At 57.7% G+C, this 27425-nt stretch overlaps 4 protein-coding genes across 4 annotated transcripts; all 4 read left to right on the top strand.

Moving 5' to 3' along the window:
- Nucleotides 1-74: 74 nt before the first annotated feature.
- On the top strand, nucleotides 75-6326 carry NCLIV_012570 (putative RNase H; the record flags this gene model as incomplete). The annotated part of the gene is made up of 4 exons (XM_003881443.1): nucleotides 75-3804; nucleotides 4322-4495; nucleotides 4902-4980; nucleotides 6197-6326. 4 exons carry the CDS (start codon nucleotides 75-77, stop codon nucleotides 6324-6326), a joined length of 4113 nt encoding a protein of 1370 aa, XP_003881492.1.
- A 2409-nt stretch (nucleotides 6327-8735) lies between these two features.
- Nucleotides 8736-12142, top strand: NCLIV_012560 (putative SNF7 family domain-containing protein; the record flags this gene model as incomplete). Its single annotated transcript, XM_003881442.1, has 7 exons — nucleotides 8736-8769; nucleotides 9066-9196; nucleotides 9979-10071; nucleotides 10297-10341; nucleotides 10773-10844; nucleotides 11246-11462; nucleotides 12084-12142. 7 exons carry the CDS (start codon nucleotides 8736-8738, stop codon nucleotides 12140-12142), a joined length of 651 nt encoding a protein of 216 aa, XP_003881491.1.
- A 2917-nt stretch (nucleotides 12143-15059) lies between these two features.
- Nucleotides 15060-17282, top strand: NCLIV_012550 (putative ribonuclease H; the record flags this gene model as incomplete). Its single annotated transcript, XM_003881441.1, has 1 exon — nucleotides 15060-17282. The coding sequence occupies one exon, from the start codon at nucleotides 15060-15062 to the stop codon at nucleotides 17280-17282; it is 2223 nt and encodes a 740-aa protein (XP_003881490.1).
- Nucleotides 17283-20410: 3128 nt separating this feature from the next.
- Nucleotides 20411-24558, top strand: NCLIV_012540 (hypothetical protein; the record flags this gene model as incomplete). Its single annotated transcript, XM_003881440.1, has 4 exons — nucleotides 20411-21812; nucleotides 22529-22612; nucleotides 23161-23243; nucleotides 23626-24558. 4 exons carry the CDS (start codon nucleotides 20411-20413, stop codon nucleotides 24556-24558), a joined length of 2502 nt encoding a protein of 833 aa, XP_003881489.1.
- Between the last annotated feature and the right edge of the window lie 2867 nt (nucleotides 24559-27425).

The following is a 27425-nucleotide window of genomic DNA, read 5'->3' as shown; positions in this document are numbered from 1 at the left end:
CGCTGCCGTGGCCTCCGCTGTCTCGTCTCGTCGCCTTTCTCTCTCTCCCCCGCCCCCCCCCTCCCGCTCGCACAATGATCAATCCGCCTCTGCACCAGAAACAGCCCTGGGGCTTCGGACGACCAGCTCGAGCGACGGAGGCAGCGAGCCCGCGGGGCGTCAGCGTGTCGGGCCGGCCGTCTTTCTCCCCGCCGCAGCTCTGTGCGTCTCGAGAAGTTTTCCCTTATTGTCCCTTGGCCGTCGCTCTGTCGTCTGTGGCCCATTCGTCTGTGTCATCTACGCCTCGTCTCCCCGTGTCGGCGTCTCGAACGGCCGCGCCGCGATCGTCTTCCGCAGCCCCCGCTGTGGGTCCGGCGGGCGACTCTGTCTCCGCTCGCGCCTTCGAGTGTCGGAGCGGCGCTTCTCTGGAAGAGGGGAAGTCTCCAGTGTCTCCTGCTGGATCGCGGCCGTCTCCTCTGGCGGGCGCCGTTTGCCCGCGTGACGAAGCGTCGGCAACTCGCCTCACTGTTGAGGACCACCCGGACCCAGCGAGGGGAGTGCGATCGCCGATTGGAGCGAGACAGCAGCTAGGGGGCTCTGAGGCGGTATGTGAGGCGCCGAGCGGTGCTGCGTCTAGTTTGAATCACCCCCGGTTGAAGCCAAGGCCTTCCCCTGCCTCGCATGTCTCTTCTTTCGGGACCATGGCTTCTGTGCAGCGACGGCCGCGCACCGACGCGTCCGTGTCAACGCGTGTCGCGGCCGAGTCTCCACTTGGGCCTTCGGGCGCACACACCGGGTCTCCGGGGGGGCGTGCTTTCGCCTCGGCCAGGCCTGTGGAAGGCCGTCGCGGCTGGAGCGTCGGCCGTGGCTTCTCCGGCGCAACCCGTTTGGCTGCAAAAAACGGTCCAGTCGAGAGCTGGGTAGGAACCTTGTCGCCGGCGGGACTCGACGAACAAGCGAGCGTGGAGACGTCCGCGTCGTCAGCCGCGGTCGAGAGGGAATCGCCTGGTCTCTGGAGCCTCGCAGAGGTCGGCCAAGGCGTTTCTCGCGTGACTCCGGCCGCGCCTTCTCTGGCCTCTTCAGTGGAAGAGGCTTCGCCATCTCGCCTCGCCGCAACGGTACAGACATCCGAGGAGGAACAGGAGTCGCCTTGGACCCATCTGGTCCGGGAGTCGAACCAGCCCTTCGCCCCCGTGATAGGCCACTACGTCGAAGGCTTCACGAGCAGCAGCTCTGGAAGTAGCACTTCTGTCTCGCCCTCGCCGCGTCGGCAGTCGAGCCCCGTGCGCCGCCGCGTCGGCAGTCGAGCCCCGGGGGATCCTGTGGTCGGCGGGGAGGTCGCCTGGTACCCGCGGGGCCGCTCTGGGAGACACTCTCGTGGGCGATCCAGCGGGGATCGCGAGGGTAGCGACCGCAGCAGTTCCTCGGAGGCCGAGACGCCAGCGCCGGAGGCCGGACTGTTTGGGATGCACGCTGGCAGTCAGTTTCTGCAGCTTTCTCGCGCCCTTCTGGGGGCAGACTACAGACGCAGTTCCGATCCGAGCTCGGACGCAGACAGCGACATCGACCGGCAAAGACTGGAACAGCAGCAGCTGCTTCAGGAGCTCCGCCTGAGAACCCTCGGCTTGGGCGCCGGACACGCGAAACACGGCCGCGCTTCGGCCTATAGACGGGCGCGAGCGACTGCAGGGGCGGTCGCGTTGTCCGCGACAGACCAGAGCGGCTCCGGCTGGGTCCGGACGGCTGCTGCCCCGGGAGTCGAGAGGGACTGGGGGGGGCGAGCTGAAGACTTTCGAGGGTTCCGCGACCATGAAGAAGGGACGGGAAGAGCAGGCGCCTCCGTGTCGGGATCATCTTCGGTGCCGCAAAGCGCTTTCGGTTCGAGACGCGCCCGAGGAGATGCGCCCGTGGCCGGCTCCCGCGAGGGGTATGGGCTAGACACGCGCATTCGACGCGGTCGGAGCATGCGCCGGAGGTCGCCCCCTGAGCGCGGGAGTCAGGTGAGGAGAGGCAGGCAGGTGCGCGTCTCGGGTGGCGAGTCGCAGAGCTCTCTCGCAGGTTTGCAGCTCTTGGCAGATGGTACCTTCTTGGGTGCGCTGCTTTTCGGAGACCAGATGCTGAGTGCTGAAGGCCTCAAAACCGACGACAGCGACGTCTCCTCGGGCCCTGACGCTTGCCCGTCCCCGGTGGTGGTCCCCGCAGAGGGACGCAGAGGGGCGGACGCGCGACGGCCTATTCGCACCCCCCGCAGCGTGAAAGCTACGGAAGATCCTCAGTTGAGCGGCGCAAACGGCCGAGACAGTCCACATGAAGACTGCATCCGCTCAGGGGATACAGTGTCGGATGCAGAGGAAGGGTTTCCCCGATCTTCGCCCCGTACTGCTGCGCAGGCCGGAGCGGGTTGGAATGGAGAAACGAGTCCGATGTCACAGACGAGTTTGGCCTCAGGGGCCGAGCGGGGTGGCTTCGCCGACCGTTCGTCTTCTGGGCGAGGTTGCGGCTACCAGTCGCCGAGAGCGCAGCGACAGGTCGGGACCCAAGGGCGTGTCTTTGAACGCGGATACGGAGATCCCGAGTCCGTTTCCTCCACCGACACAGGAGACGAGTGTGCGGCTGCGCATGCAGACAGAGAAACGAACCGCGAGGGTCCGGGTTTCCGGGGGGACGGTCGAGGCCGTCGTTTCGGAAGAGGGGCGGGCGCATCCACGGCTGTGGAGAACACGACGTTCATGTCTTTCCTCAGTCAGTTGACTGGACAGGCGCATGTTTCCGAAGGCGGCGCGAGTCGCGTGGCCGTTTCCAGTCGCAGCCGTTGCGACAGCAGCGTCAGTGAATCAGCGAGAGGCGCTGGCGAGGCCGGCTACGAACTGTCGCCGGCGCCGCGCATCGTCTCAGAGAAGACCGGAGCGGACTGGCCGAGCGACTCGGGAGGGGAGAGGGTTCGAGAGCCGCCGTGGAGGCTGACGCCTGGGGAGCCTAGCTCCGGAAATGCAGAATCGGGCGAAGGCCTTCACTTTCGGAACGGCCTGCGAGTCTCGACAGGCGAGCGTGCGGCGCAGGAGACACATCTGCTCGAGAACGCAGCGTTCGACGCGCCTCTCAGCCCAGGTGTAGAGCTGGATCCCCGTTCGGGGTTGTTTCTCGATTGTCACAAGTTGGAGGCAAGTTACCTGCCAAGCCAGAGGCCGTCGTTGTCGGGGACGACGATTTCAGGTATCTCTTCGAAACACCGTCCGTCCGACGAGTTTGACTGGGAGGCCGCGCCTCTCTCTCGTCGCTCTTCGCAAACCTCAGAGCGGCCAGTTGGGCTGAGTCCAGTTCTGAACGTCCAAAGGCCCTTTGTTGGCGGCAGGGGGTGCGACGTGTCTCTCTTCTCTGTGGGCGAGGCGGGGCGCTCAGCGCTCGCTGGGGGCGCGAACGAGGCGCCGCGGGAGGGACGAGGCCTTCAGCTTGTCCCTCCCGCGGAGCAGAAAGGGACAAAGGGACGCGCGGCAGGCTCTGGCGACCCAGTGACGCTGGGGGCGAAGGCGCGCACCGCAGACGCGAACGCAGTGAATGGACTGGGCGGTCTGCGGGGCCTTTGCGGCGTGAGAGAAGTGCACTGTCACCCGCTCGGCCGTCCAGAAGAGGAACGGGACCGGGTACCAGCGGGCTGGAGGCCATTGGCGAACGGGGAGTCCGCGAAGGGCCGAAAGGGAGTTGGCGGCTGCGAGGCGGAGAGGCAAGAGAAACGGAGAGTCGACCGTCCCTGTCCTTCGGCAGACCCTTGGGGCGGGGAACACCTGCAGAGCTTGCCGGAAACTCCTGAAAGCGACAGCCAAACAGGTAAGGTGGACAGTGAGCGGCGGCCACGACTGGGTTCGGAGAAATGTGAGAAAAGTAAAAGTTGGCGTGCCGGGATGTCGCGCGATCGAGCTCGTGGAAGCCTCGTGTGTCAGTTGGGGCCTTGAAATCCGATCATGATTTGAGGTGCGAAATGCCGCCGAAAGGAGGTTTTGTGGTGGCGTAGACAGCCGAGAAGTCTGACAGTTGTAGATTTTTCCCTGCGTTGTCGGCACCGAAGCGTTTCTGTCTCACAACCAGGATGACTGCTTGCGTGCACAGTGCAACTAAGTTCTCCCCTCCCCGCCTCAAATTCACGTCGACTGACCTTAGAATCCAGCAGAATGACAGTTTCCGGTCAGGACACAGGGTCAGCGGTACAGGGTGTATAGCGAGATGGAGCCTTGGCAGGAGACGCGAACTTTTTGGTGTTGCATCCCTGCATCCGTGTCGGACGTTTAGGACCTAACTTTTCGCCATATGATCCGGGGTTTCTTCGTCTTTCGGTGACATCCTGCAGGAAGTTTCTTCTCTATGGGGGCCTTGGCGGTGTTTCTCGCGCCGGAGACGAGGGGATCCGCTGCGGCTGTATCGCGACAACCTGTCGTCAGGGAGGGAGGCCAAGGCGAGATGCGACAAAGGACACTGAGTAAAGAGGACGGCGACGAAATGGGACAGGAACTGTGCGGTCCTGGTGAATTGCAAGGAAGAACCCAGGAAAGGCAGGCTCGTGAAGAGCGCGAAGGTGTCGTGGACACGGAATCTTCAGGGTCGTTTCTTTCGGCGTCTCTGTCCAGTTTCTACAGTGCCTGGGGGTTCTCTTGAGAGCAGTGGGGGCTGAGTCGGCAGAGCATGGAATCGTGTTTCTGTCCTTGTCCGGCCAACGGCGGCCACTTTTGAGACTCGCCAGGGATTGTGTCAGGGCGGCTACGTGTTTTCGCTTAAGCGCGGAACGTCAGTTCTCTTTTCAAACCAGTCAGCAGCGTTTCATGGCCCGTGGTACCCCGTAGTCCCAGACTCGGCGCTGAGGAGATGTCTTGCTGCGAATCCGTCGCAGGGGTATAGTTAGAAGAGGAACGTTTTCGTCCAATGTCTCTTAGGAGGTGCGTCTTTGCACGGCGCCGTCCAGAGGGCGCCCAAAGGCGGCTTCAAAGTGAAGTTCGGCTTCAGTGCTTTTCGGTAAATCGTTGCTCAGAAACAGGTGCGGTTATCCACGGTGGCAGGCACAAAGGCAAAACAGTCAGCAGGTTATTAGAAACCCAGCTTTCCCGGCCAGTCCAAAGCTCCTGTTCCGGAGTATCCTTTCGAAGACGCGCACAGGATCGATTGCAGCCCTGGCGTCTGGCCAGACGGAAGCCCCGAAGCGACGGCGTGTCCGAACCTTCAAATGTGGCCGTTGTACATCTTTTATCTCAGAGGTTGTGCTGTCATCTGAAGCACTTTTAGAGCGCACCCCCGTCGGTTTCTCAGTCTCGCGTCTTTCGTGTTTACGCCCTTTGACATCCATTTTTGTTCCCAAGAGAACATTTTCTGACGCCTCGTGCGCTCCAGCAGGGGAGCGGAGCTTGCAGGGGCGGCGATGTCGCACACAGAGGTGTACCTGGGGCTGTATAGTCTCCACTTGAGCGTGTTTGTGAGCGCCAAACAGCCACCGCAGGCTGATCTTTGTGCACACCAGAGGGACGTCTGTCAGTGTTCTAGAGAGGTGGGGAGGGTCCGTCTGGGTCCGAGTTGCTGGACAGAAGCTGTAGTGCTGTGTTTTTGCGGCAACCCCGCGTATTCCAGTGTCCGTTTTTTTAGTTGAGGCGAGGCAGAACCTTCCGCAGAAAGAGCAGTTGTGACTGGAGGCTGCAGCATATCTATATGGCTGCAACAACCTTGCGGTGTTTCCCTGGGAAGGCCGTCACGCGGTTGCTGAAGGAGGTCGGGAGGCCATGGCACGGACTCTGGACTCTCTGACATTCGGAAGGAGTCTTTCCGCAAAGAACACGACAACAGCAGAGTCGGCCTGTCGTCTCGAACTTCCTCCGGCGCGATGAACTGCGCTGAGATGTCGGTTGCGGGTCCAATTTGGGAGGCGTGCATTTGTCCATGCAACTGGCTGGATATTCGTAGAATCCGTGTGAACTGCCCGGGAGTATATTTCCCCAGGTTTTATGGCTGCGCATCTGAATTTTCTAATAAACATTAGAAAAGGTAGATTGAAAAGGTCGTTCGGACACAGGTGCCTACCGCGCACATCTGAGCCGGATGCAGCTGCGGCCGGATAAAAAACCAGGAATAGTCAAGATCATACTATGTACCCAAAGACTAACCGATCCCCTGCATTTCGAGTAGGCGAATGCAGAGGCGTTTTGCGAATATCGCCGTGTGTGCGACGCTCCTTCTCTTGCAGCGTTTCGCCGCGCAAGCGTCTTCAGGGAATCAAAAAGCCCGATAAACTCTGTAATAAAAAAGACTCTTCCCCAAACGCAAGGGACGACCGTCGAGTGGGGCAGGCGGGAATGGACACGATCAAGCGCTGACAAAACCGGTCTTTCGGGCTGGGTAAAGGGTGTGCAGGCAGTGACTGTGTTTCGTTTTAGACACAAGAGAGTCCTGGACCTTATTCGTTCAAATAACAGATGTGTTGCTTCACAGGCGAGACCCCCTCATTTTCTGCGTTACGCAACACGAAGAGATTCCTTTCAGCTTAAACTGGCATGATGACAGGGAGCTAACAGAGATGTCAAACGTATTCAGTGTAAAGTTTGAACGGAATGCAGTTTAATAAGTCTCTCGGAGCAACTGCGTGTTTCCGCCCATCTACAGCACACGAACTCCTCCTGTTGAGAGGTGCTAACTCAGGACTATTTGGACGAGGGATTTTCCGCGGGGAATTCTTCTCTCCTGGTGTGTATGCGCCCGCCGTGTCATCTGCGCTTCACGAAGATGGGCGTTCGCGCTGAGACAAGAAATCAATTGGAATCTCCCTAGAAAGGTAAGCTAACAATGCTTGGAAACTTCTGTATTGGCTCGGGTGGGCCCTGCCGAGCCTGGTGCTGTCTCGAGTGCCGCGCTTCTCTCTCTCAGTGGGTAGCGAATTTTCGCGTCGACACCTGTACCTGTTTTCACTTTTTCTCAGAACTCTCGGCTGTATGTTTCCCAAGCACGCCAAACGGACCTTCCCGGCGCTTTTCCACTCTCTTTCCAGCACTTTGGAGGAGCGGTTACGCAACCGCCCCGCCAGCTGCGGGCTTGGTGTCAGGTCTTGACTTCCGCGAATTGACGCTCGCGCTTTTTCCCCCTCGAAATAAACCGAGCGCTTACATTGACACTGTCCACTCTTTTCCGCTAGTTCCAGACTGGTCCCGTCCTTCCTCGTACTCTTTTTTCTACATCTTTTTGTCCCTGCTGCGATTTGGCTCCTCATTCTCTTGCTGGTTCCTCGCGTTTCGCATGGGCTCTCAAACCCCCCCAATCCTACCGCGTTGTGCACAGGATGCACACTACGCTGTCCAGCTGATTGCAGTTTCGTGTTTTCTCCCATCAATCCGACCAAATTTGTCTTTGAGTAGAACCGCCTCTCCTCCTTCCTGGAAGTTCGCTTCTGATTCCTTGGCGTTTCGCCGGTTATTTCGTCTTTTTCCGTAGCGCCGGCTCGGCCAGCATGTCTTTCCCTGCACTGCAGGTCCGTCTCCTCTGTCCGTTTCCACTTTTTCGCGTGTGAGGCAAAATTGAGGGGCAAGTTTTTGAATACAGAAGGGTGTGCACGATAGTTTTTAACCGTCGTCCGGGGTTCGAGTGCATCTGCTTTCTCGCGAGGCTGGTTTTCTCGCTTTTCGAGGGCCCGCCCAGCCGGGACGAGGGCGGTGGCCGCGACGTGCAACCGTCCCCTCTCGTAAATCGCAAACTTTTTAGTGTTTTTTCACCGCGACCCGCTCGATCGTGGATCGGGAGAGAGTGCTCCGGTCTCCGTGTGGAAATGGTGTGTTTGACGCTACCCAGTTTCGTGGCGAGTCCCTCGGCTGTTTGCCGCACCGCGAGAGGTCTCACCCCTCCGCGAAGCAACAAGTTGGTAAACTGGATAGTTTAGACAGGCTTCGAGGTGACTTTTGTCCGGCGTGTCGGGGGCTATCTCGCGAATTGGTCAGGCGTATCCGTGTGTGGACGGGGAGTTTTAATTCGGGCCCGTCGAAAACCGTGAAGTGTGCATTCCACCGCATGCTGCGTTGCTTGGAATCAACCGCAGGAAGGAAAACGCGCCGATACGTGGCATCTTTTCCTGCTGTCGCCTCTCCGTGACGCCTCCAGAGGATCCTACGTGCACAAATCAATCGCGTCCCCTCCTTGAATCTTTACTCAGAATACATGTGAATGCATGGTTATAGGCAGTCTCTGCGTTCGCAGATCACTGGTCTTCCGTGTCAATTATCACAACATATGATGTACGCCGAGAATTGCATTCGGTTTGACAAAGGCGTGAGCAAAACCCTCATGAGACCCTGTGGTCCTTCCCTGTGTCGTCTCCCTGCATAGTGCACATTTCACTTCCCCCTCCCCCAGCGCTCTGCTCAAGACCGGGTACACCTACAGCATATATATATATATATGTATATATATGTATGTATATATATAACTGTACGTGTACGGCTTTCCAGGAGTCTGTAGTCGCGCGCGAATGCACCTGTATACAGTTTAGGTGTCCGTGCGCAAGACACTTGAGTTCTGGGCACCTCGCGCACAGTTCCTTGTGTTTTCGGTGGTTGTTGTTCGCCCACGTTTCGGAGAACAAAGCCTCTTGGATCTCTGTTCACGTCTTCACTCTCTGTGCCTCTTCTGTCCCCTGAGACGGACTGACGAGAGACCGCAGAACCCCGAAAAAACGACCGTTTGGGCATTTCGGTAGCTTCCAGCGCTCGGGTGGACACGCGCCTCTCCTCGTTCTGCACACCATGGGAGCCGCGGACTCCAAAGAGAAGCTCGAGGGTAAGTTTCCTTCCTTCGCACCGCTCGAAGCTCGCAAACTGGGGCTTCCACTTTCACGCTTCCTGCTGCTGGCGAACCGAGGGGACACCTAGACTGCTTGGCCTCCTGTCGTCAGGCCTCGCGGGGGCAGACGCTGCTGCTCACGTGCACATTTGCGTGTCTGTGCGCCTCGAATTGCAAATATATGCAGAGAAACAGATAGTACCGGCATGCGGCCTTGTTCTCTCAGAGGCTCCATTTTCGTTCGGTGTTGGGACCCTGCGTCTGCTGTGTTTGTCTCCTCCTCCAAACGCCAGAAGCTGTGCGCGAAAACCGACGGTCCATCAGCCGGTCGGTCCGCGAGCTCGATCGAGAGGCCTTGGCCTTGAATCGCCTCGAGCAGCAGCTTCTCTCTCAGATTCGAAGTCAGGCAATTGCTGAGACTGCGGTGAGTCGCGCAGGCGTCGCACGAAGGCAACAAACAGCTGCAAGAGTCCCCGTAGACGAACAGAAGCCAGCATCCACAGAAATGCAGATTTACGCGTGGGTCTGTAATGTTTTGCAAGAAAAGGAGACGTCGTCCAGGAAACGAGGAAGAGATGAGCGACTTTTTAGACTTGCAGAAAGCGTTCTACGCGGGGATGACGAACCGCGAGAGGGGATTCGGCAGGCGACTGGTTTTCGTGAGACTCCTCTGTCGAAGGGCGTCGACGGGGGTCCGTGGGAGAACCGCCGTGCTCTCTGTCCCTCTTTCTTTTTCCAGACTCTCCAGCGCGTGCATGCGCGACAGATCGTGCGCGTTCGGAAGCGACGGACCGCGCTTCTCGCCTGCCGGGCGCAGCTGCTGGGTGCCAAGCTTCAGTTGCAGCAAATGCAGAGCATGCAACAACTTCAACAACACCTCCAGTCCAGCGCTCAAGTTCGTCACCCTGCGTGGCGACGCGTGTGCACGGCTCGGCAGATATATGCAGCATTTTCCACATGCTTCCACAGATTCTAAATATATAGACAGAGCTACCGTTCGAGGAACGCAAGTATCGTGCTCCTGGTCTGTGCTCCCGGTGCGGCCTGGTCCGTGCTGCGCTAGAAGAAACAGCACACAGATGGACAGAAAGTCGGTGCACGATCATCTGCAGAGGAGGCCGCCTTTGTTGTGTGGATCTGCCGAGGCGAGAAGCGAGTCGCCGGTGGACGAGGACTGCCGTTGGTGGTTTCGCGTGGGTTGCTCAGGTTCTTATGAAAGTGAACAAGACGCTGAACTTGCCACAGCTGGAGGGCGTGATGAACGACTTCATGCACGAGTCACACCGGCTCGGTCTCCTGGTGAGTTCTTTCTCCTTTTCTGTCACGCGCTTGCCCCTGCTCAGCCCCACTCCGTTGCTCTCTGTCCTTCTCTCTCGGATCGGGTACTCTCGCGCTCCGTGTCTCCGGATCCCTGTCATTTTTGTGGGTCTCTGCTTGGCGTTTTCCGCTCTCTAAACTGCAGCTGTTCCTCGCCGTCGGATCCCACTTTTCCCTTGGTCGTGTCGTCTGTCCCTCAATTTGCAGGAAGAAATGATGACGGACGTGATCGACAACGCGACAGCTGACACGGTGAGCACTGCGTCCTGCGTGGCGACACACAGGGACGAGCAGAAGACCTCGCTGATGCTGTCCGAAAATCCGAGCTTTTTATGACGCACACAGGGCAGAGATGTTCATGCGACTTTTGTGCACCGGCGGACATTGGATCACTGAGGAAACGCGTGGAAACGGACACAAGGGTGTATAAACTTGGGTACATTTAGATGCATATACGTCTGTATACTTATATATCCACATATATATACAAATACACCTATATATATATATATATATATATATATATATATATGGGTGTATTGCATATGCGTGCACGGATGCAACGCCGGGACTTGAGGTGAAGGTCCGGTTCTTTTTGCACTGTGCTTTTAAGAAAAGGCGTCTATCGGTACACGACCTTTCCTTTTTCACTTTTTTCTTCGGGTTGCCTGTTCACTTTTCAGGAGGAGGAAGAAGCTGAAGAGGCGATCGTAAACCAAGTGCTGCATTCTGCGTCTGCTCATCTCTCTCACAGGGTTCGTCCTGTTTCTTGGGAATCCGAGGATTCTGGGGAAACGATACAGCTATTTTCACCTCTGTATATATGTGGCAATACTTGGGGTTGATTCCCTAGAAAAGAATTTGAGTCTTGTGTATGGTTTTGTTCACGGAAAACAGGCGGTTCTCTTCGTTTGCGTGAAGAGAAGGATACCGTGAAGACGTCTTTTGTCTCGGTCTTCCGACGCCAAGATGCTGCTGTACCCGGTCGCTCCGTCCTTTTGCCACGTTCCCTGTGTCGCTTTTCTAAGCCGTTTCCCCGTCCCTCGTGCTTTTCCGTTTCTCACTGGGGGGAGGGGGGTCTGACGCTGCTGTTTCCAGTCGGTCTTCCGCGCAAATCCTCTCTTGCAGGTGTCTCTCCTTCGGTGCTTTCTCTCAGCTCGCTGCCGCGCCCCCGCCCTGTCGCCTCGACGTCCCCGTGGCTGTCGGAAGCGCCCCTGTCGCCTGTGGAGCCCAAAGTTTGGAACCGCAGAGGCCCGTTCAAGAAGGGACAGGCCTTCTCCGCAAGCCCCGCTGCGAGCCGCACCGCGTGGGGCTGCCTACCCTCCTCGCCTCAGGGGGCGGCTTTGGAGGGGACACTCGCCTCGGTCCTCAAGGTACGTTTTTCCAAGAAACCAGCGGGGCAGTTGTGCACAAAACCATCCGAGGAACGAAAGCTGCTGCATCTGGGCGAACGTGACGGGGTTGATAGAGGCCGAGGGATACTCAGAGCCAGGTTGACTCGACAAACGAATCCGAGCATGGTATGTTCTCGCGCAGAGAATGTCTGTGCGTTTGCTCTCGTCCAGGTGAGGCACGTGCACATGCATGCGCACCCTTATACTCGGGTTAGCCTCTTGACCTTCGGTGTGTATATCAGTGGATACACGTTTTTATGTATGGCCCTTCGTCGGTTCAACAGGTTGAGCTATCTACCCTTCCGCCGGCGCCGATACACTTTTTCAATGGCGCATGTTTTCTCTTTTCCGTTTACTCGCTTCAAAAAGGCCTCCCTCAAGGAGAAAGTGCATTGCATGCATGGGTGTCGGCCGTTACCTCACCACGAGGTTTGGGCCTTCTCGATGTGGCTCAGTTCTTGTAGGACTTGCAGAGATTCGCCTCACTTGAGATCGTTGGTGTTTACATAAAACGCATCCGTCCCTTCTTTTCACTTCGCCATCGCTCTGTGCTCTGTGCCGTTTCTACGGCTGGTTGGCCGTGTATCCTGTCGCCTTCAGGCGCCGTCTGTGAGATGGAGCGGGAGATCGAGAAGCGCCTCTTGGACTTGCGGCGCTAGCAGGGGGGTCAGGCCTTCTCTATCCGTCGCCTTCTCTCTGCGTCGCTTTCTCTCTTTGTCGCTTTCTCGTTCTGTCGCCTTCCCTCTCTGCTTTTCTCTCCTCTTTCCCGCCCTCTGCGTCAGTTTCTGGTCTCCCTTTCTCTTTTGTTGAGTTGTTCACTGGGTGTGGGGTCTACCACTACTCGTCGACTGTGGCAGGCTCTGAAAGCCCCGTGACGGGGAAACTCTCGGCACCTGCCGCGCACGTGGAGACACGCTGACACACTCCAAAGATGCACATTTCTTCACGGCAAAACGCGCTTTGCGCATCAATGCAGCAGAACCCTGCGTGAACCTATATATATATATATATATATATAGATATATATATATAGATATATATATATATATGTGCATGCATACACGTGGGTGTTCACGCATACATGCTTCTCTGAGCATATTTATGCGTATATATATATATATATATATATATATATATATATGTGAATGTCTCTAGGAGACTACATAGAAAGAAGGAGAGAGGGGGGCTCAAAGGTTTCTGTAAGGTGTTTTTGCTTCGCGGTGGTTCAGAGGCGTTCATCGCTCCGAGCAAGTGTATGTGTGCACCTGGATACTCATATAGGCGCATGTTTATATCCGTGAACAGGCGGACGTCTTGCTGTTGGCCTTTGTGAATGTTCGTCGTTTGTTTCGAAGGAATTTTATCCAAAGATTCTTAGAAGGTTCTCATTCCATGTTTCACGTCTTTTTCGAGTCAAGGGAAACCAAAGTCCTAAGTTGTCCGATTCGTTTGAACACGCGGCAGTCTTTCAGGCGGCTTTTCAGCCAGGTTTCGCACGCCCTCCCGTCCACAACGCAAGAGTCCTTGCCACAGCGCAGAGGGCCGTGGAGGAAAGCAAAGCCGTAAAGATAGCCGAGATGAGGAACTGAAAAAGGAAGCGAACCAGAGAAATTGTGCTTGGAGAAAAAAAGGGTGGGCTGAGGAGATGAAAAAGAAAAAGTGGGCGAGGGAAAGGTAGAAAGAGCAGCAAACGAGACTGTGGACATACAGGTGGAAACAGAAATGTGTAGAAATTTGTGAACGTCTCTTCTTACGTATCTCAGCTTTTCTCGCGTCTCCGGCTGTCTCGCTCCAAAATATCTTTCTGTTTAAACAAGCCCCACACGCTGGGTCAGAAGTCCCCATCAACACGTCAACAGAACGGGCACATTGGACCGAAAGAAAACTCTATTTACACGCCAAGCATATACCTATGTATATATATATATATATATGTACATACATACTGTGTATATGTATACACACATACACATCTACTTGTATATTTATACTCAGTGTATGTATATATCTGTATGTGTTGATGTACGTACACATATATATATATAGCACATCTGGAGTACCGATATTCGATGAAGAAGCGACCCCTGTCTGTATCGGCTCAGCAGGGAACGACGACAGAGTCATCCTGCCGAGAGAAAAACGGGCGTGTTTTACGTTTCTGCTGTTCCTAGTTCAACTTTTTGTCTTGTGTTTCTCTGGGGAACAAGCAAGAACGCTCTGTTCTGGCTGAAGGCGTGGCCGTGCGTTCCGCGGGAACTGGTGTGGAGATTTCGCGGTCCGCCGGTGTCCAGTATTTTTCGTGCTTATTTCGAAACCATGAGCGACATTTTGTGAGGCTGATTCCGGTGATTTCCCCTGTCGCCAGTGCCTAAATGCTCTGCAACAGACAACCAGTTTCAGCATTGTTTTCGCGAAGCTTTCCACCCCCCCCCCCTCCCCCCCGCCCCAGCAAGGTCACTCCGCAGTTGATTGCGACCGCGTGGCGCTGGTGTGTCTCTGTCTCCTCTGTCTCTCGCTGTTGCGGGACGGTCGAAAACCCACTCCGTGCAAACGTTGGAAATTGTCGTTCTGTTCCTCTCTCTTTTCCGAATCTCGAGGGCGACAGGGAAGTGCACAGCTTTTTTCGCTTTTTTTCCCTCTTCAGATGTGCCCCCCGTTCCGCTGGTCCTGCACAGTCTTCCTGGCACCGTCCCTTTCCTCGGCGGCATGCGCTCCGCTTCGACCGGTTGGTTTCAAAGGGTTTTTGCTGCTTTTCATGGTTCCGTTGTCCTTCTCCGAGTTGCGCATTTTTTCTCAGTCTGCTGTCCTTCTCTTTTGGACTCCGAGTAGCGGCGGCGGAAACGGAAGCCTGCGCACGTTACGAAGGAAGTCGGCCGTCCGTTTTAAAAAGTTTCCACTCGGGCCTACCGTAGTGTCTTGTGTGGACGCGACGCTGCTGAATCTGTTGCCAGTAGAATTCCTCTTTTTCAACGGGGCCGCGCTTCGCCCACCTTTCCACCAGTTCCCGTCTCCGTCCTCGACGGTCTCGGCTTTTCGGGTGTCTTTTGTCAAAATATCGCCTCTTCCGTAGGTTCCGACTCTGATGCGGCCCGAGACGGCGCACACGCCCTCCTATCGTGCATTCCCGCTTCTCTCGTCTTTCCCCTCTGTCGTCAATGTAGCATGTACCGCATCCTCGGAGTCTTGCTGTGCCTCTCTCTTCTCAGCGTCGCCGCCCTCGTGTCCACGCTCGCCTTCGCGCTCCTGGTCATCCCGAGAAGCGCAAGAACCACGACGCATCGCCGAAGTTTCGAGAGTCGCCGTTCCCCCGTCTTCTCTCTCTCGCCGCCTCCCCGCTCGCCCTCCCGTCGCGTCTCTTGCGGGCGCGTCCGCGAGAGAGCCTCTCTGCGCCACAGCCCGGCTGCGGCATCGAGAATTCTCTCGTCCTCGAACGGGCTTTCCTCGCCAAAGAACATCTCCTTTTTCCTCTCTGTCTCCTCGAGGTCTCGCCCCTCCAGCTCCGCCCGCTCACCCTCTCCAGTCTGCAGCCCCAGCGTCGCCTTTTCTTTCCCGGCTGCTCGCCGCGTGCCTTCGACGATGGGAAGGGAGAAAGGCGGTCCACGGACCCTGGCCAACGAAGGCCGGACCATAAGCGGAGGCGGCGCGGACGCGTCTCCGTGCTTTTATGCAATTAAATCCGGCCCAGCCACGCGCATCATCACGACCTCCCGTGAAGACGCCCAGACCCTGTTTACGCTGTTTTTGAACGCAGGCCGCTCCGCCTCAGCGGGCGAAAATGCTCCGCTCGCCACGCAGCCCCGGCAAGAGCGGGGGGCTGTGGCCGCCGAGGAGGGACGTGTCTCTCCAAGCTGCAGTGGACGTGAAGAGAGAGACACAAAACACCAAGGAGTTCCTCTCGTCGCGGACGCAAACATAGACACGCGAGGCGAAGGCGCCCCTTCACGAGAGCCGACCGGCCGCCTCGAGGGACAAAGCGAGACACGTTTCCCGCCGCGCCTGTCTCCTTGTGAGGTGCGTACCCCGGGCGCTCCCTCGAGGCCTGCGTTGTCTCCCGCCCCTCTGGTCTTCTCCCAGTGTGCTTCGCGGCCGTCTTCGGACGCCGTTGCTCCGTCCGCGCTCTCCTCTGCGTCTCCGCTCCGTCCTCCTCTCTCTTCCACAGCCTGTGGAGAGCCCAGCACACAGGCGACGCACGCAGGCGACGCGTGCGGCGCGCGTCCCGGACCTGCAGACGAGATCGCCAGTGGGCGGGGCGTGGACGAGGCGACTAAACCGCCAGGGAGCGCAGAGGCTCTGGGCGCGACTGAAGGCAACAAGCTCAAGGAGGGACAGCGGAACGGAGCACGAGGAGAGGACGTTCGGGCGACACCTGGCGGCGCCAGTTTCTCGTGGGAAATCGTGAGGAAGGCGTCGCTGTGCGAGGCGCTTCACTGGGTCGCGGCTTCGTTCGCAGCTGACGCGTCGGAGGGCGAAGGGCGGGAACCAGGAGAACGCGAACAGCCTGGGGAGACGGGAGGTCCCGCGCGTCGGGCGGACGGAGACAGGAAGGCGCCTCGGGCCTTTGCAGAGAGACGCGCGGCGACGTCGGGAAAGCTGGATGAAGCGCCGCACGCGAGGAGTGCGTTTCTTGCCTCGGGCGATGTCTCTTCTTTTCCGGAGACAGGGGCGCAGAGAGGAAGGCGCGGGGGTACGTTGGCCTCCCAAGGCGGCCTGTCCCGGAAGAAGCGGAAACTGTGGACGGGGTTGGACGACCGTCCAGGAGCTCTGTCCATTTCTCCGGAGCCTCACGCAGGCCTGCGAGACGTGAAAGAGGAGGCGAGACGGCCGGAGAGCTCACCCAGTTCTGCAAAGACAGGGGACGCCGCGAGTCCGGCAGACGCCGCATCGGAAGAGCGGATCGTGTACATTTACACAGACGGCGCGTGTCGAGCGAATGGACGCGGACGGCAAGCAAAGGGCGGGGTGGGCGTTTTCTTTGGAGACGGCGACCCGCGAAACGTCTCGCGGAGGCTCGCTGGGCAGCCGCAGACGAATCAACGCGCCGAGCTTCACGCGATTCTCGATGCGCTGCTTCTCCTGCAGGCCTGGGAAGAAGGCGGCCGAGGCTTCTGGAGTCGAGAGCCGAGCGACGCAGCCCGGTCGCCTCGGCCTGGCCTGGATCTGAGACCCGCCGGACGCGGAGCAGACCAGACTCCTTCGCCTCCTTTGCCGGGAAAAGCGCTGTCGCCGGGGAGTGCGCTGACGCGGAACGGTTCGCCTTCGGTCTCCGTGCAGGGAGGGAGTGGCGGTCAGCTGGCCTCGGGAGGGCCGCCGGCCGCCTCGCCGGAGGCCAGCCTCGAGCGGGGACCGAGTCCGAGTTTGGAGCAGAGAGACTCTCTGTTTTTCGCCATGGACGACCCGATCGACGTGCGCATTTGCACTGACAGTGTGTACGCCGTCCGGTGTGTGACGGAGTGGGTCAGCGCGTGGAAAGCGAACGGATGGCGAACGTCGGCCGGCACCGAAGTGAGGAACCGAGATCTCATTGTGAAGATCCACGAACTGTTGGAGAGTCGAAAGCGGGGGAGTGCGCGCTTCTCCGTGCCTCGGAATGCAACGCTGCAGCTGCAAAGCCCAGAGGGTGAACAGGAAACGGGCGGGAACGCGGAGTCCGGCCTCGCGCAGGCCTGGGGTGGCCGAGGGACTGTCGAGTTCATGCTAGTCAGAGGCCACAGCGGAAACTACGGCAACGAAAAGGCCGACGAACTCGCGTGCCAAGGCGCGACTCTCCCCTCTGAGGGCGAAGACGAAAACGCCGGATAGACGCGGGGTTTCGGGCGAACGTTGGGGAAAAGGGGGAAACAGTCGTGAAAAAGCGTGCTCTGTGCAGTCGACAGGCTGCTGCTGGATAAACCCCCCCCCCCCACTGGACTGCTCAAGACAGCTAAAAGTGTTGGATTTCAATGTCCTAGTGCATTAAGGTTATTCCGCATCGATTGTGTTCTAGGCGTACTATATGGATTCGTGGCGCGGACTCGCAACGTCCATCTGGAACGGTGTGTGTGTGTAGGGATCTTGCTCGGGAAAGAAACGTTCTAGGGAGAAACAAGAAGCGACAATCCCTGCTGGCCCCGGTCCCAGCAGGAGAGGTCCGAAGACCCGCCGTGGGTGACCATGTTTGTCGTTTTGGCGCGCTCTTCTCTCGAGAAGAGAAGAAGAAAGACTCCTTTCGACACCATATCCTTTGATGTAGCGTCGGAAAAACGCGCAGACGCGAGGTTGTGTCGTCCACGGCCATGTCTTAGGACAGCACGCACGGTACACACGAAAACGCGTTTTCGCGCGTTTCACTTTGCTCTTCGGTGGCCTTTCGAATGCGTCAGGACCGTGGAGATAAGTCGCGAGAACACGGATCTCCTCAGCTTTCTCAGACGGTTTACACCTTGTTTCGGCCGCAGCCGCGGATTCGCGGGCCAGGCCAGAACGGCTACAAACAGCTTTGGGGCCGAGTTAACTTTTCCTGCATTGCTCTGTATGAAACTGCATCTGCTGACTATGGCAAACACCTTCTCTCAGTTATCTTTTCACTGCCTGCCTGGCAGACTGCGCGGAACATCTCCAGAACACATTAATGTTGAGACGGCACCTACCCCTACACATCCTGTCTCCGGTGACGTGCGCGGGGAACGCATGTCCAGAAAGAAACAGAGGCGACGCGATCCCAGCATCTTCATCGACTTCTCTCAAGAATCCAAAGGTATGTGTGCTCAACACTGTGGACATCGGCGCTCGAGTCGCCTGTTCCGCCTAGTCTTCTTCCCGCACGCTGTCGATTTCCGATCGTGAGGAGTTGCGGTTACCCTCACCTATCCAGCTTTACTTTCGAGGTGAAAGAAGCCTCTCTGCCAAGTTATGTCGCTTGGAAAAGACCCCTCAAATCGTTTGACAACAGCTATATTCCGCGACTCTCCACTTGCTCCAGTGCGTCGACGTGTTTTGGCCTTGTGGAGGCAGCTGCGGATCTGGGATTTGATCGTGTCGAGAGGCACTGCGCATCGCACTGAGCCGATGAGGTTCTCTACTCCAGACTGTTTCAGCCAAAGTTCCAGTTTCTGTTTTCTTTTCATCCGACGACGCCTCTCTCACATGGAGCGAAGAGAGACTGGACGCCGGAGAACTCGATACCCCTCCCTCTTGCTCGGTGACCTGAGGAGTTCCTTACGACCCTGTATAGACTCGTGAGTGAATGTGCGTTGTGTTTGGTCTTTTCCACGGCCTTCTCGCCTTGGATTTTCACGAAACAGAAGGCATGGCGCATGACCATGCCCTCACAGCCAAACGTCTCCGTTGGAGGCGTACAGACTCGCCACCGCCGGAAGAGATGCCGACGACCCTGCGACAGACGCCAGAGCGTCGGATTTTTCTGGATCCTTACCCGTTGGACCAGTTTGTTTTCTTTTGTTGTTTTCAGTTCTTTACGTCGGCTGTCTCCTTTCGGGAGGGGGAATTCGCGTTCAGTCGTCCACTCAAGACGCGCGTGTGACAAAAGGGATCCCCCGCGCGAGCGGCAAGACCAACCTCCGGCAACTTGTCTTTGTGATGCTGCATACGCAAGCTGTCGCCCGACGGGGATTTTCTCTCTCGTCGCTCCCTGCTCTCGCCTGTCTTTGCTTTTTCTCGCGTCTTCTCTCTTCCATCTTTCGGTGTGTGTCCTGCAGACTCTGTGCTGGAGGCCGCGTAGTGTCTTTCGACCGTCTTTTCGAGGGATTTTCCCCGCCGAGGCTTTGTGGAGCAAGACCTCGCAACGGCATGCACACGTTGGGAGTCGTTCCCGAAAGCATCTGTGTGTTCCACTCTCCTCTCGTGCTGGGGACCTCAAAGTTCTTTTTTTAACGAAACACGCCGCTGGAACACGGTCTAGACTTTGCCGTCCGGCGTTCTCGCCACAAACCCAGCTTTTATACGAGCTCCTTTCCTGCAGCCAAACCCTCCACTTGTCAAGACAAACTCCGACGTGCACAACACAGGAGGGTCAGCCTCTAGTGCGCCGCCCCAGTGCACCACTTTCCTGTTGTGTTTTTCGCTTTTCTCTTCGTTCTGCGTCAAAATCGGGATCGAGACGACAGACGATTTCCGCCGCGAGAACGGTGCAGAGGCAGGCCGGAGCCCAGAGCCGGCCTTCGTGACAGACGCGGCGCGAGGGTCTCCTCTAGAAATTTCTAAACGGCCTTCTCGCATCCCCAGAGAGAAAAAGAAATTGGAGAGAAAGCAAAGGGAGAAAGAGAGCGCCCGCGCCCTGCTCCGGCGCTTCGGATTCTTTCCGTCCCCAGATTCACGTGGTTTCTGTCGTCCTGCCTTCTCGCTTTGCTGTGCACACCGGGTGTAGATACACTGGAGCAACGAGCTACGGATCTCTGGCGCCTCTCAAAACTTCTGATCTGAAACACGCCGCCTGGGATATGCGCCACATCGAGGGATTTTCCTGTGAGACCTCCGAGGCAATGAAGCTGCCGCTGCCGTACACCGCTGTCAGATAGTCCACAGTTTCGCGTCGGGTGCCGCCTGTCCAGGGTTTACGGTTTCCCGGCGGATTCCAGAAACGCGCATGGGAGGCGAATGCAACAAGACTAAGACGCTTTTCCGGAACGACGAGGGAGGCTGGATCAGAATACCGGAGCGCGAGTAGCTGTGTCTGGTCTTAAATCCCCAAATCGCGAAAAGGCAGCCACAGTCGTGCAGGAAGTCCTCTGTCTTCTGTCTGCGCTGTCTTTGTTTTCTGTTCTCTCTGCGGCCTCTCCTTGAACTCGCTCCACTGGACGAGAGGGGACCCATGGCCCACCGGGCGGGCCGCGCGGTCTTAACTTCGAGAAGGGGCTTTCACCTTTCGCCGCAGGCGTTGTGTCTCTTGCGGAGAAGGCAAGATGGATGCGCCGTTCCCATCGGAAAAAAAAATGGAGCTCAGTGAGGATCCGGGTCGCGCCTCCTCTTCCTCGGCTGAACTGTCTCCGATGTCTCTGGGCCGCCCCGGAGTCCCGCAGGCGTCGCTCGCGTGCCTGCTCACCACAGTGCCTCGCTACGCGGCGGCTTCTCTCAAGGAAAGCTCGTCTCTTTGGGGAAAGAATCCCGGCGAAAAGCCGTCCGCCCTGCCGAGGAGCGCCTCGGGCTCTGGCAGCGTCGACCGCGGGGTCTCGTCGGGCGTGAAGCTTCGGACGGAAACGACGGCATGCCTCTTGAGCGGCGGCTGCTCCGGGTCGGCGGCTTTCTCCGAGTGGGGAGAAACGAGGTGTATGTACACCGCCAAGGCGCGCTCCGCGTCGACCGAAGGCAGCGCTCGACGCGGAGACACCCGGTCCACATTTTGTGGTTTGCTGGACGAGAGGGCCTCCTCGCGAGAGGGCGAAGACGCTCGAAAGTACACAACGCACTCAACGCAGCACAGTGTGCCTCCTCACTCCGCACACCACCGGGCGGTTGGAGAAGAGAAGGCCAACTGCCTCGCGACCGTCTCCCGATCCTTCTCGGGTGTTGCTCACAGACGGAGCGCCGGGGTGGGTCCGCTGGAGGCTGCGCACGACGCCTCGGTACCCGCCGAAACTCGCCTTTTGCCGGCAGAACGAAGCAATGGAGCGTGTGTGGCATTCCAAGCAGAAACGTGCAGGTTTCCACTCAGAGACGGCGAGCGGGGCGCCCTCCCTCGCGGCTCACAGCCCGATGTCGGCTCTGCTTCGGCCCCGAGTGCATGCGTTTCCGGAAAAGAAACTTTGGCATCGTCATCAGGGAGCGAGGGAAAGGCGGGCACTGCGCGACAGCCCCTGTCCGTCGCCCCCCATGGCGAGAAAAGCGGAGAATCCCGCCGAGGGCTCGCCTCGAATCTCGAGAGCGCGGGCGGCGCACGCGCAGAACAGATTGTGAACCGAGAGATGGTTCCCCGACCGAGGGGCGAAGCGGAGGCGAACGCGGGGGCTGTCTCCACGTGCGGAGACTGGAAAGAGCCAGAGGCGACAAGCACTGGAGCGCCCGAGACGCAGGCTGCGGAGATCGAAGCGAAAAAGGTCGACGCGGGCCCCGGGGATCCAGAACAAGAATGGGACAGCGAGGAAGAGCAGGAGAGAGAACGGCGCTTGGCTGCTAACTACAAGCCTCTCTTCGTTCCAGTCGACGAAGAGCTCGGAAAGAAAATCAACTGCCCGTTCGTGCGAGGAGATCTGCGCATGTATCCGAAGAAAGTCACCCAGTTCGGCGAAGTCCACTACTCCCCGCGATACGAAGACGACCGATACGTGTATCGTCACGTCCTTCTCTCCAGCGGCGTCCGAAAGGCAGCCGAAGAGATGGCGCAGCTCCACTCCAAAAGTACGCGTCGAGTCCAGAAAAACCGTGTTCTGTTTGGCAAAACGCGAGTCTCCTTTCGCGGCAAGAGGAATCCTTTTGTATATCTGCGCACGGATGCATCCCTGTAGGTGTGCGCTCATAGGGATATGTGGTTGGAAGTGCACAGGAGCGGTGAAACGCGGCAAGAACAAACGCGCCTGCGTACATACAGCACAAGTCAGCGGGGATGGCCCTGCGTCCTGCTCTGTAAAACGCCTCGAAGCATGGCCACGGCTCCGAGCGCGCGGTGAACCAGGGGCTGAGACTGTCCCCCACGGGTTGCATCGTCGAAAATGCGTCGCTCTGGATCAAGCAGCGGAATCTGACGTCCACAGCCCCGGGATGTGTGGCGCATTTCTCTCAGTTTACAGAGTTTGCGTGCCATGCGTCGCTCCACGTGCTTGTATGCAATTCACAGAAATAAAGGGGGAGACGGACAGTGAAACTACAACAGTATATATACACAGAGAGAGGCTTTGATATAGCGGTATGCATGTACATTTAGAGAAAGAAATGGGAATGAAAGTTCGTGCTTATCGGCGAAGCGTGGAGTGTACCGGAAGATCGTATCGAGAGGTAGGTTGATCTTTGAGCCCGTGTCGATGCCGCGAATCCGGTTTTTCTTCGAGGCTTCGTCGAGACATTTAAGGCTGATCTCCTCGTGGCACATGTCTCTCGGCGCGTCCGTCTGTCTTCAGCCGGATTTCTGAGCGAGGAGCAGTTCATTTACCAGCTGGGCATCGATCTCTCTCCGGGATGGCAGCACTTTATGCGATTCAAAGGTACGGCTCGCTGAGAAGTCCCGGAAACGCATCCCGGGCAAGAGAGAACCCTCCGACAAGCAACTCAGGGAAGCAGAGCTCGGCAGCCTCGCGCTCCCATGCTGACGTGTGCAGAAAGGGGTCGTCTCGTGGGTGCGCGTTAAAACAGACCCAAGAAGGTCGAGATGGTTACCGAGTTTACCTGATTCGTTATACGGGTCCTTTCGGTTTTCACCGTGAGACAGAGGGAACGCGCATCGCCGTTTCCGCGCGACGCCGGAGCCTTCTCAAAGGTGACATGTGGAAGATGAGAAGAGTGAAAAACCCGAACTGATAGAATTCGCGTCTTTTTCGGGGGGCTCTCTTCTCTAAGCTTCGCCGAGGGTGCGGGCGACACTCGATCCTCGTTGACTGTGTCCACGTGGATTAAGCCTCCTCGAAGTCCACACTCTCCAACTACACCCTCTGGTTTCGTTCAACTCCGCCACGAGCTCTCTCTTTTTGCCAGCCTTTGAGATTTCGTCGGCTGTCTGGTGCGTCCCTCGCTCGGATTCCCCTTTTTTTCTTAGGCCGAATGAGAGAACTGATTCTTCGCAGGCCTCCAACAGCCGAGGATGAGAAGCGAGACGGTGCGCCTGGAGCGGACGACGAGGTAGGCCGGGGAAGGTCGAGAAGCTCTTGTGCGTGTTGGATTCCTCGCCAGTTTTTCTGCGCGAATTGGTCTCTATCACCTGTGCGTGCGCCGAACCCATCAACGCCGTGTGTTTTCAAATGCCAGCATCCTCTCTCTTCAGCGGTCGTGTCTATGCGTATGTGGATCGATGCATGGAGTCGAGGGGTTTGTGCTCGAGTCCTGTCTTGCGAAGGGTAGCGACTTCGCTGGGGACAAAGTCGGCGTCATGACGCAGAAGGATCAAGTCCTCCGAGCGCGCTTTCGTCTTTGAGGCGGCGTTCTCGGGTTGTCGGCGTGCCGCCGAAATTTGCTTCCGCGACGCTCACAGGAGGCGCCTTGGCTCTGTGTCGCCTCTGAGCAGATCTCCGTTGACTCCGATGACTCAGACTTCGACGCCAGTCGTGAGGAAGGCAAGGCTTTCAGTTCGAGTGCGCGGACCGCCCACCTGGCAGCGCCAAGTTCCGACTGTCCAGGCGCAGAACGCGTGGACCGTCAAGAACCGCAATCCGGACTTCCGGCCTGTGAAGAAACGACTGCGGAGCCGAGCCGAGATCCAGCTCTTCCAGGTTCGCTCTGCTGCGCGGGGCGGCAGCGGCCGGCAGGTGGTCCTTTCGAAGAAACAGGAAGAACAGACAAGGCGGTTCGGCGCAGAGCGGAGACAGGCGTCTGGGACGCCGCGGATCCGTGCGCGGATGCGCTGGAGGCAGCGTCTCGTGCGCCCCAGCGGGAAGTCGAGAATCCTGACTTGGGCGGAGAACAGAACGGCGCCACAGCGGGCGCCGTTCAGCTGAGCGCGAAACCTGCGCAGAGTCGGTCCCAGGGCCGGAGAGAACAGACTCGCCTTGGGTCGGCAGCTGCGGAAAGGACGGTCGCAGATCGGAAGAAAGGCGAGGCATCAGGCGCTGCGTCCGGGTTCCCCATGCGCCAGAGAAGAGGCGAAGTCGGCCAAGTCTCCCGAGAGCGCTCTTGTGTCCGTCGGGCGCCGGCGCGGAGGCGCGAAGCGAGTCAAGATGTTTCACTCGCGTGCGCCTCACAAATTGACGCAGTCTCGAAGCGGCTCTCGCGGATCCCTGCTCAGAGCCGCGTGAGTACGCGCGGCGGACGGCGAAGTAGCGCCGGTTCTCAGAAACGCGTCGACGCGACCCACGAAGGCGAGACGGGGCCAGGCAGCTCCTGGAGGGCCCGAAGGCGGGCATGTTGTGAAAAGAAAACGCGTCGCAGTTCCGAGCCAGCGAAGCAACCAAAGAGACGGCGCCGGTGTCGCGTTGCAGGCGCGGGGCCCAGTTCCCCCTGAAGGCGCGAAAGACGAGTGCGGGCTGTCTCTCTCGGCGTTGAGCTCGACGCGGGGGCAAGAGGAATCAGCGTGGCGGGAGAAAAACAACGATACGCATCTCAACATGCGTTGTCGAATGGTTTACGCAAGTCGGTACAGAAGAGTTCTTCGTCATCGAGGCGTTGACGGAGAACGACGCGGTAAAAGACCGGGCGTTGCAAGTTCGCGCGGCCCGCGAGTGAAAGTCCGCGGAGTGAACCTTGTGAAACATTTGTGTGGAAGGGCTTTCACGCGCGTTTTCTTTTTAATTCGTGGTGTATTGTGGCAAGAGACTGGCGAGTCGGCATCTCCTTTTTCAGGGAAACAGCGGAGCCGGGGTTGGACGAGGGTCACCGTTTTCCGGCTCGCGGACCCGGTCTCTTTTATGAAATTTTGCACGTATGCGGAACTCTGGTCCGCACGTTTGTCGTGAAGGATGTTTGAGCTTCGATTCGGCAGGGCACGCGCGCGCAATTTCAAAAAGTCCCGGAAACGTCTCTGGTGTCGACGCCAATCGCGCGTGCGAGGCCGCGGGGGGTGGCGTGGCGTTTCGTGCATTTTTTGCGGATTTGAAATCGACGGGCGTTCCACGGCAGCGCGTGCCCAACGTCGACATTTCTGGCGAGAAAGATCGACGGAAAGGGTGGGAAGACGGTTTCTCGAGTGCCGAGTCGCGTTCGCAAATCCCGTCCCCGGGATTGTCTGAGAGGACGGAGCATCGAAACTTTTTTCCGCATAGAGGTGGTAGATGGCCATGTGTGGGGCTGCGGCAAAATCCACGTCTCTTCCAGTCAACCCGATTTTCGGGTCACGGCCTGTGTCATGCATGTGCAATGCTGCTGTTCGGGCGGGAGTCTCCGTGGCCGTAGGGAAGTCATACGCCCGAGCAGATGTTTGCAGAGATGTACGTGTGCGGCACTTTCGGGAACGGAGACCGAGCTGCGTTTTCGTGATCCACACTTTTTTGGAGAAACGGAATGTGTTCATGCCTTGTCTGAAGAGCGGGGAGTCCGTCTGCGTGGCAGAGACTCCTGCGGGGGTGCTCCTTTTCAAAGAAGACTTTGCACTCTTGTAAAGTTCAATCGTTTTGCAATGCGTGCGGGCCGCAGGACATCCTCACGGGGAAAAACTTCGGTAAAATCCTTAGAAAGGGGCTACTCCGATAAACCTCCGAAAGTGTTTGCCCTAACGTACAGCCGCCATCTCTTCAGCGGTCTCTCTGAGCCGCGATAGTGGATCAGCCTCGCGCATAGAGCGCCCCAGATACAGAGCTCGAGAAAAGCTAGGGAAACAGAATTTACGGCAGGTGCGCACACACCACACAACTGCGTCGCTGACAGAGCCTTTTCTTCTGCCCGATCATACCCTGCTCTCCAAATGCAAAGAACTCGCGAGACGAGCTGTCGTTAGACACTTGAGTGTGCGCGGCCGCAAGCCACACAGCGTCAAGAACGATCGTTTTTCGGTTGCATTTTGAGCCAACTTCATCTAACCGCCGCACAGAATAGAGCGTCGGGCAATGCGGATAGTCCGCCGAAACAGAACCGTGTAAGGATCTGGACGCGGCATTTGTTGACGCTCATCTCCGGCAGTCCTAAAAAATCGCCAAAAGCCGGTTCAAAAGCAATGCGCTTCTGTTTACGGGGCTGCACTCTTCCCGTTGCTTAAAAGTCTACCCAGGTGTTGGTGTTGCTGTCTTGTCTCCTTTTCTATCTGTTTTCTTTTTTCGTCCCAGCATCTCGATCAGCCGCTCTCTGGGCGACTACACACATGCAAAACGAACGTTTACAGTGTCGAAAAGTCTGTAGTGAGCCGATGCTGTGTGTCAAACAACTGATCTGCGTGCCCCGTTTTCGGGGAAATGCGCACCTCACTGTGGCTCGTCCCATTGTCTCCATTCTGTCTGTTTGTTCTCCGCTGGGTCCGACCGTCTCTCTCTTTTTCTCTCGGAAAAGGCCCCAAAACACCACAGAAATAAAGACAAGGGTGAGACAAGTTCGATGCGGTGTGCTGCCGTCCTACTGTTCGCGGATGCATGCGCACGCGGGTTTCCAAGCCAAGCGGTGTGCGTTCAGAAGCCGAAAGGCGAGTTGAAGAGACCACTCTTCCCTGCCAGCCCCACTGTCGCTTTCCTTTCGTCCTAGAACTGCATTTTTACCTCTGGAGAGAGCGTTTCCCCTTGAACATCTGCAGTTCGAAACGGGGGCCGTACATACACCAGGCTACCCAATCTTCCTGCTGGGAGGCCGGGACGAGGTACCAAGTTGTTTGCGGACCTTCTCCAAGTTGTCGAATCTCGAAACTCTTTTGAAGCCTTTCTAGCTCTCCAGTGACACTTCGAAAGTGGGAGTTTTCCTTTACTTCTTCTTCCCTCTCTTTTCGAGTCTGCGCCTCCACTTCGACACAGAGACCAGGTACGGAGCAGTGAATGACTGGCCACGTGTGCACTGTCAACAGGCAAAGACAAATCCGTGAACGGTGACTCTCTCTGCACAAGAGGCTCTCTTCAACGAACTCCTCTGAAAGTGTATACGATGCATATCTCTGCATCTGCATGCAGACTAGTATTACGCCAGGTTTACGGTAGATACAGTTTCTGCTTAACACCGGGCCCCGGTCCGCGTCACGAGGCATCGCAGCTCCAGCGTTGCAGTGTACGAGGTTCGTTTCAAAAAGGAGCGCGCGTGTGTCTTGGTTGAAAAACCAACAGTAGACGGCCTATGCATGGAGAAGCTGGCTCTTTCCACGTCCTTTCAGATAGGCGCTGGACGGGTGCCGGGAAAAGGGCTTTCTGTTCGGAGAGCAGAACCACCGAGGCATTCGCGTACATCTAGCGCGAGGGAACTTGG

This window comes from Neospora caninum, chromosome V, assembly GCF_000208865.1.
Source record: "Neospora caninum Liverpool complete genome, chromosome V".
Classification (NCBI taxonomy): domain Eukaryota; phylum Apicomplexa; class Conoidasida; order Eucoccidiorida; family Sarcocystidae; genus Neospora; species Neospora caninum.
The sequence above is the reverse complement of the archived record's forward strand: the minus strand, read 5'-3'. Positions and strand labels throughout refer to the sequence as shown.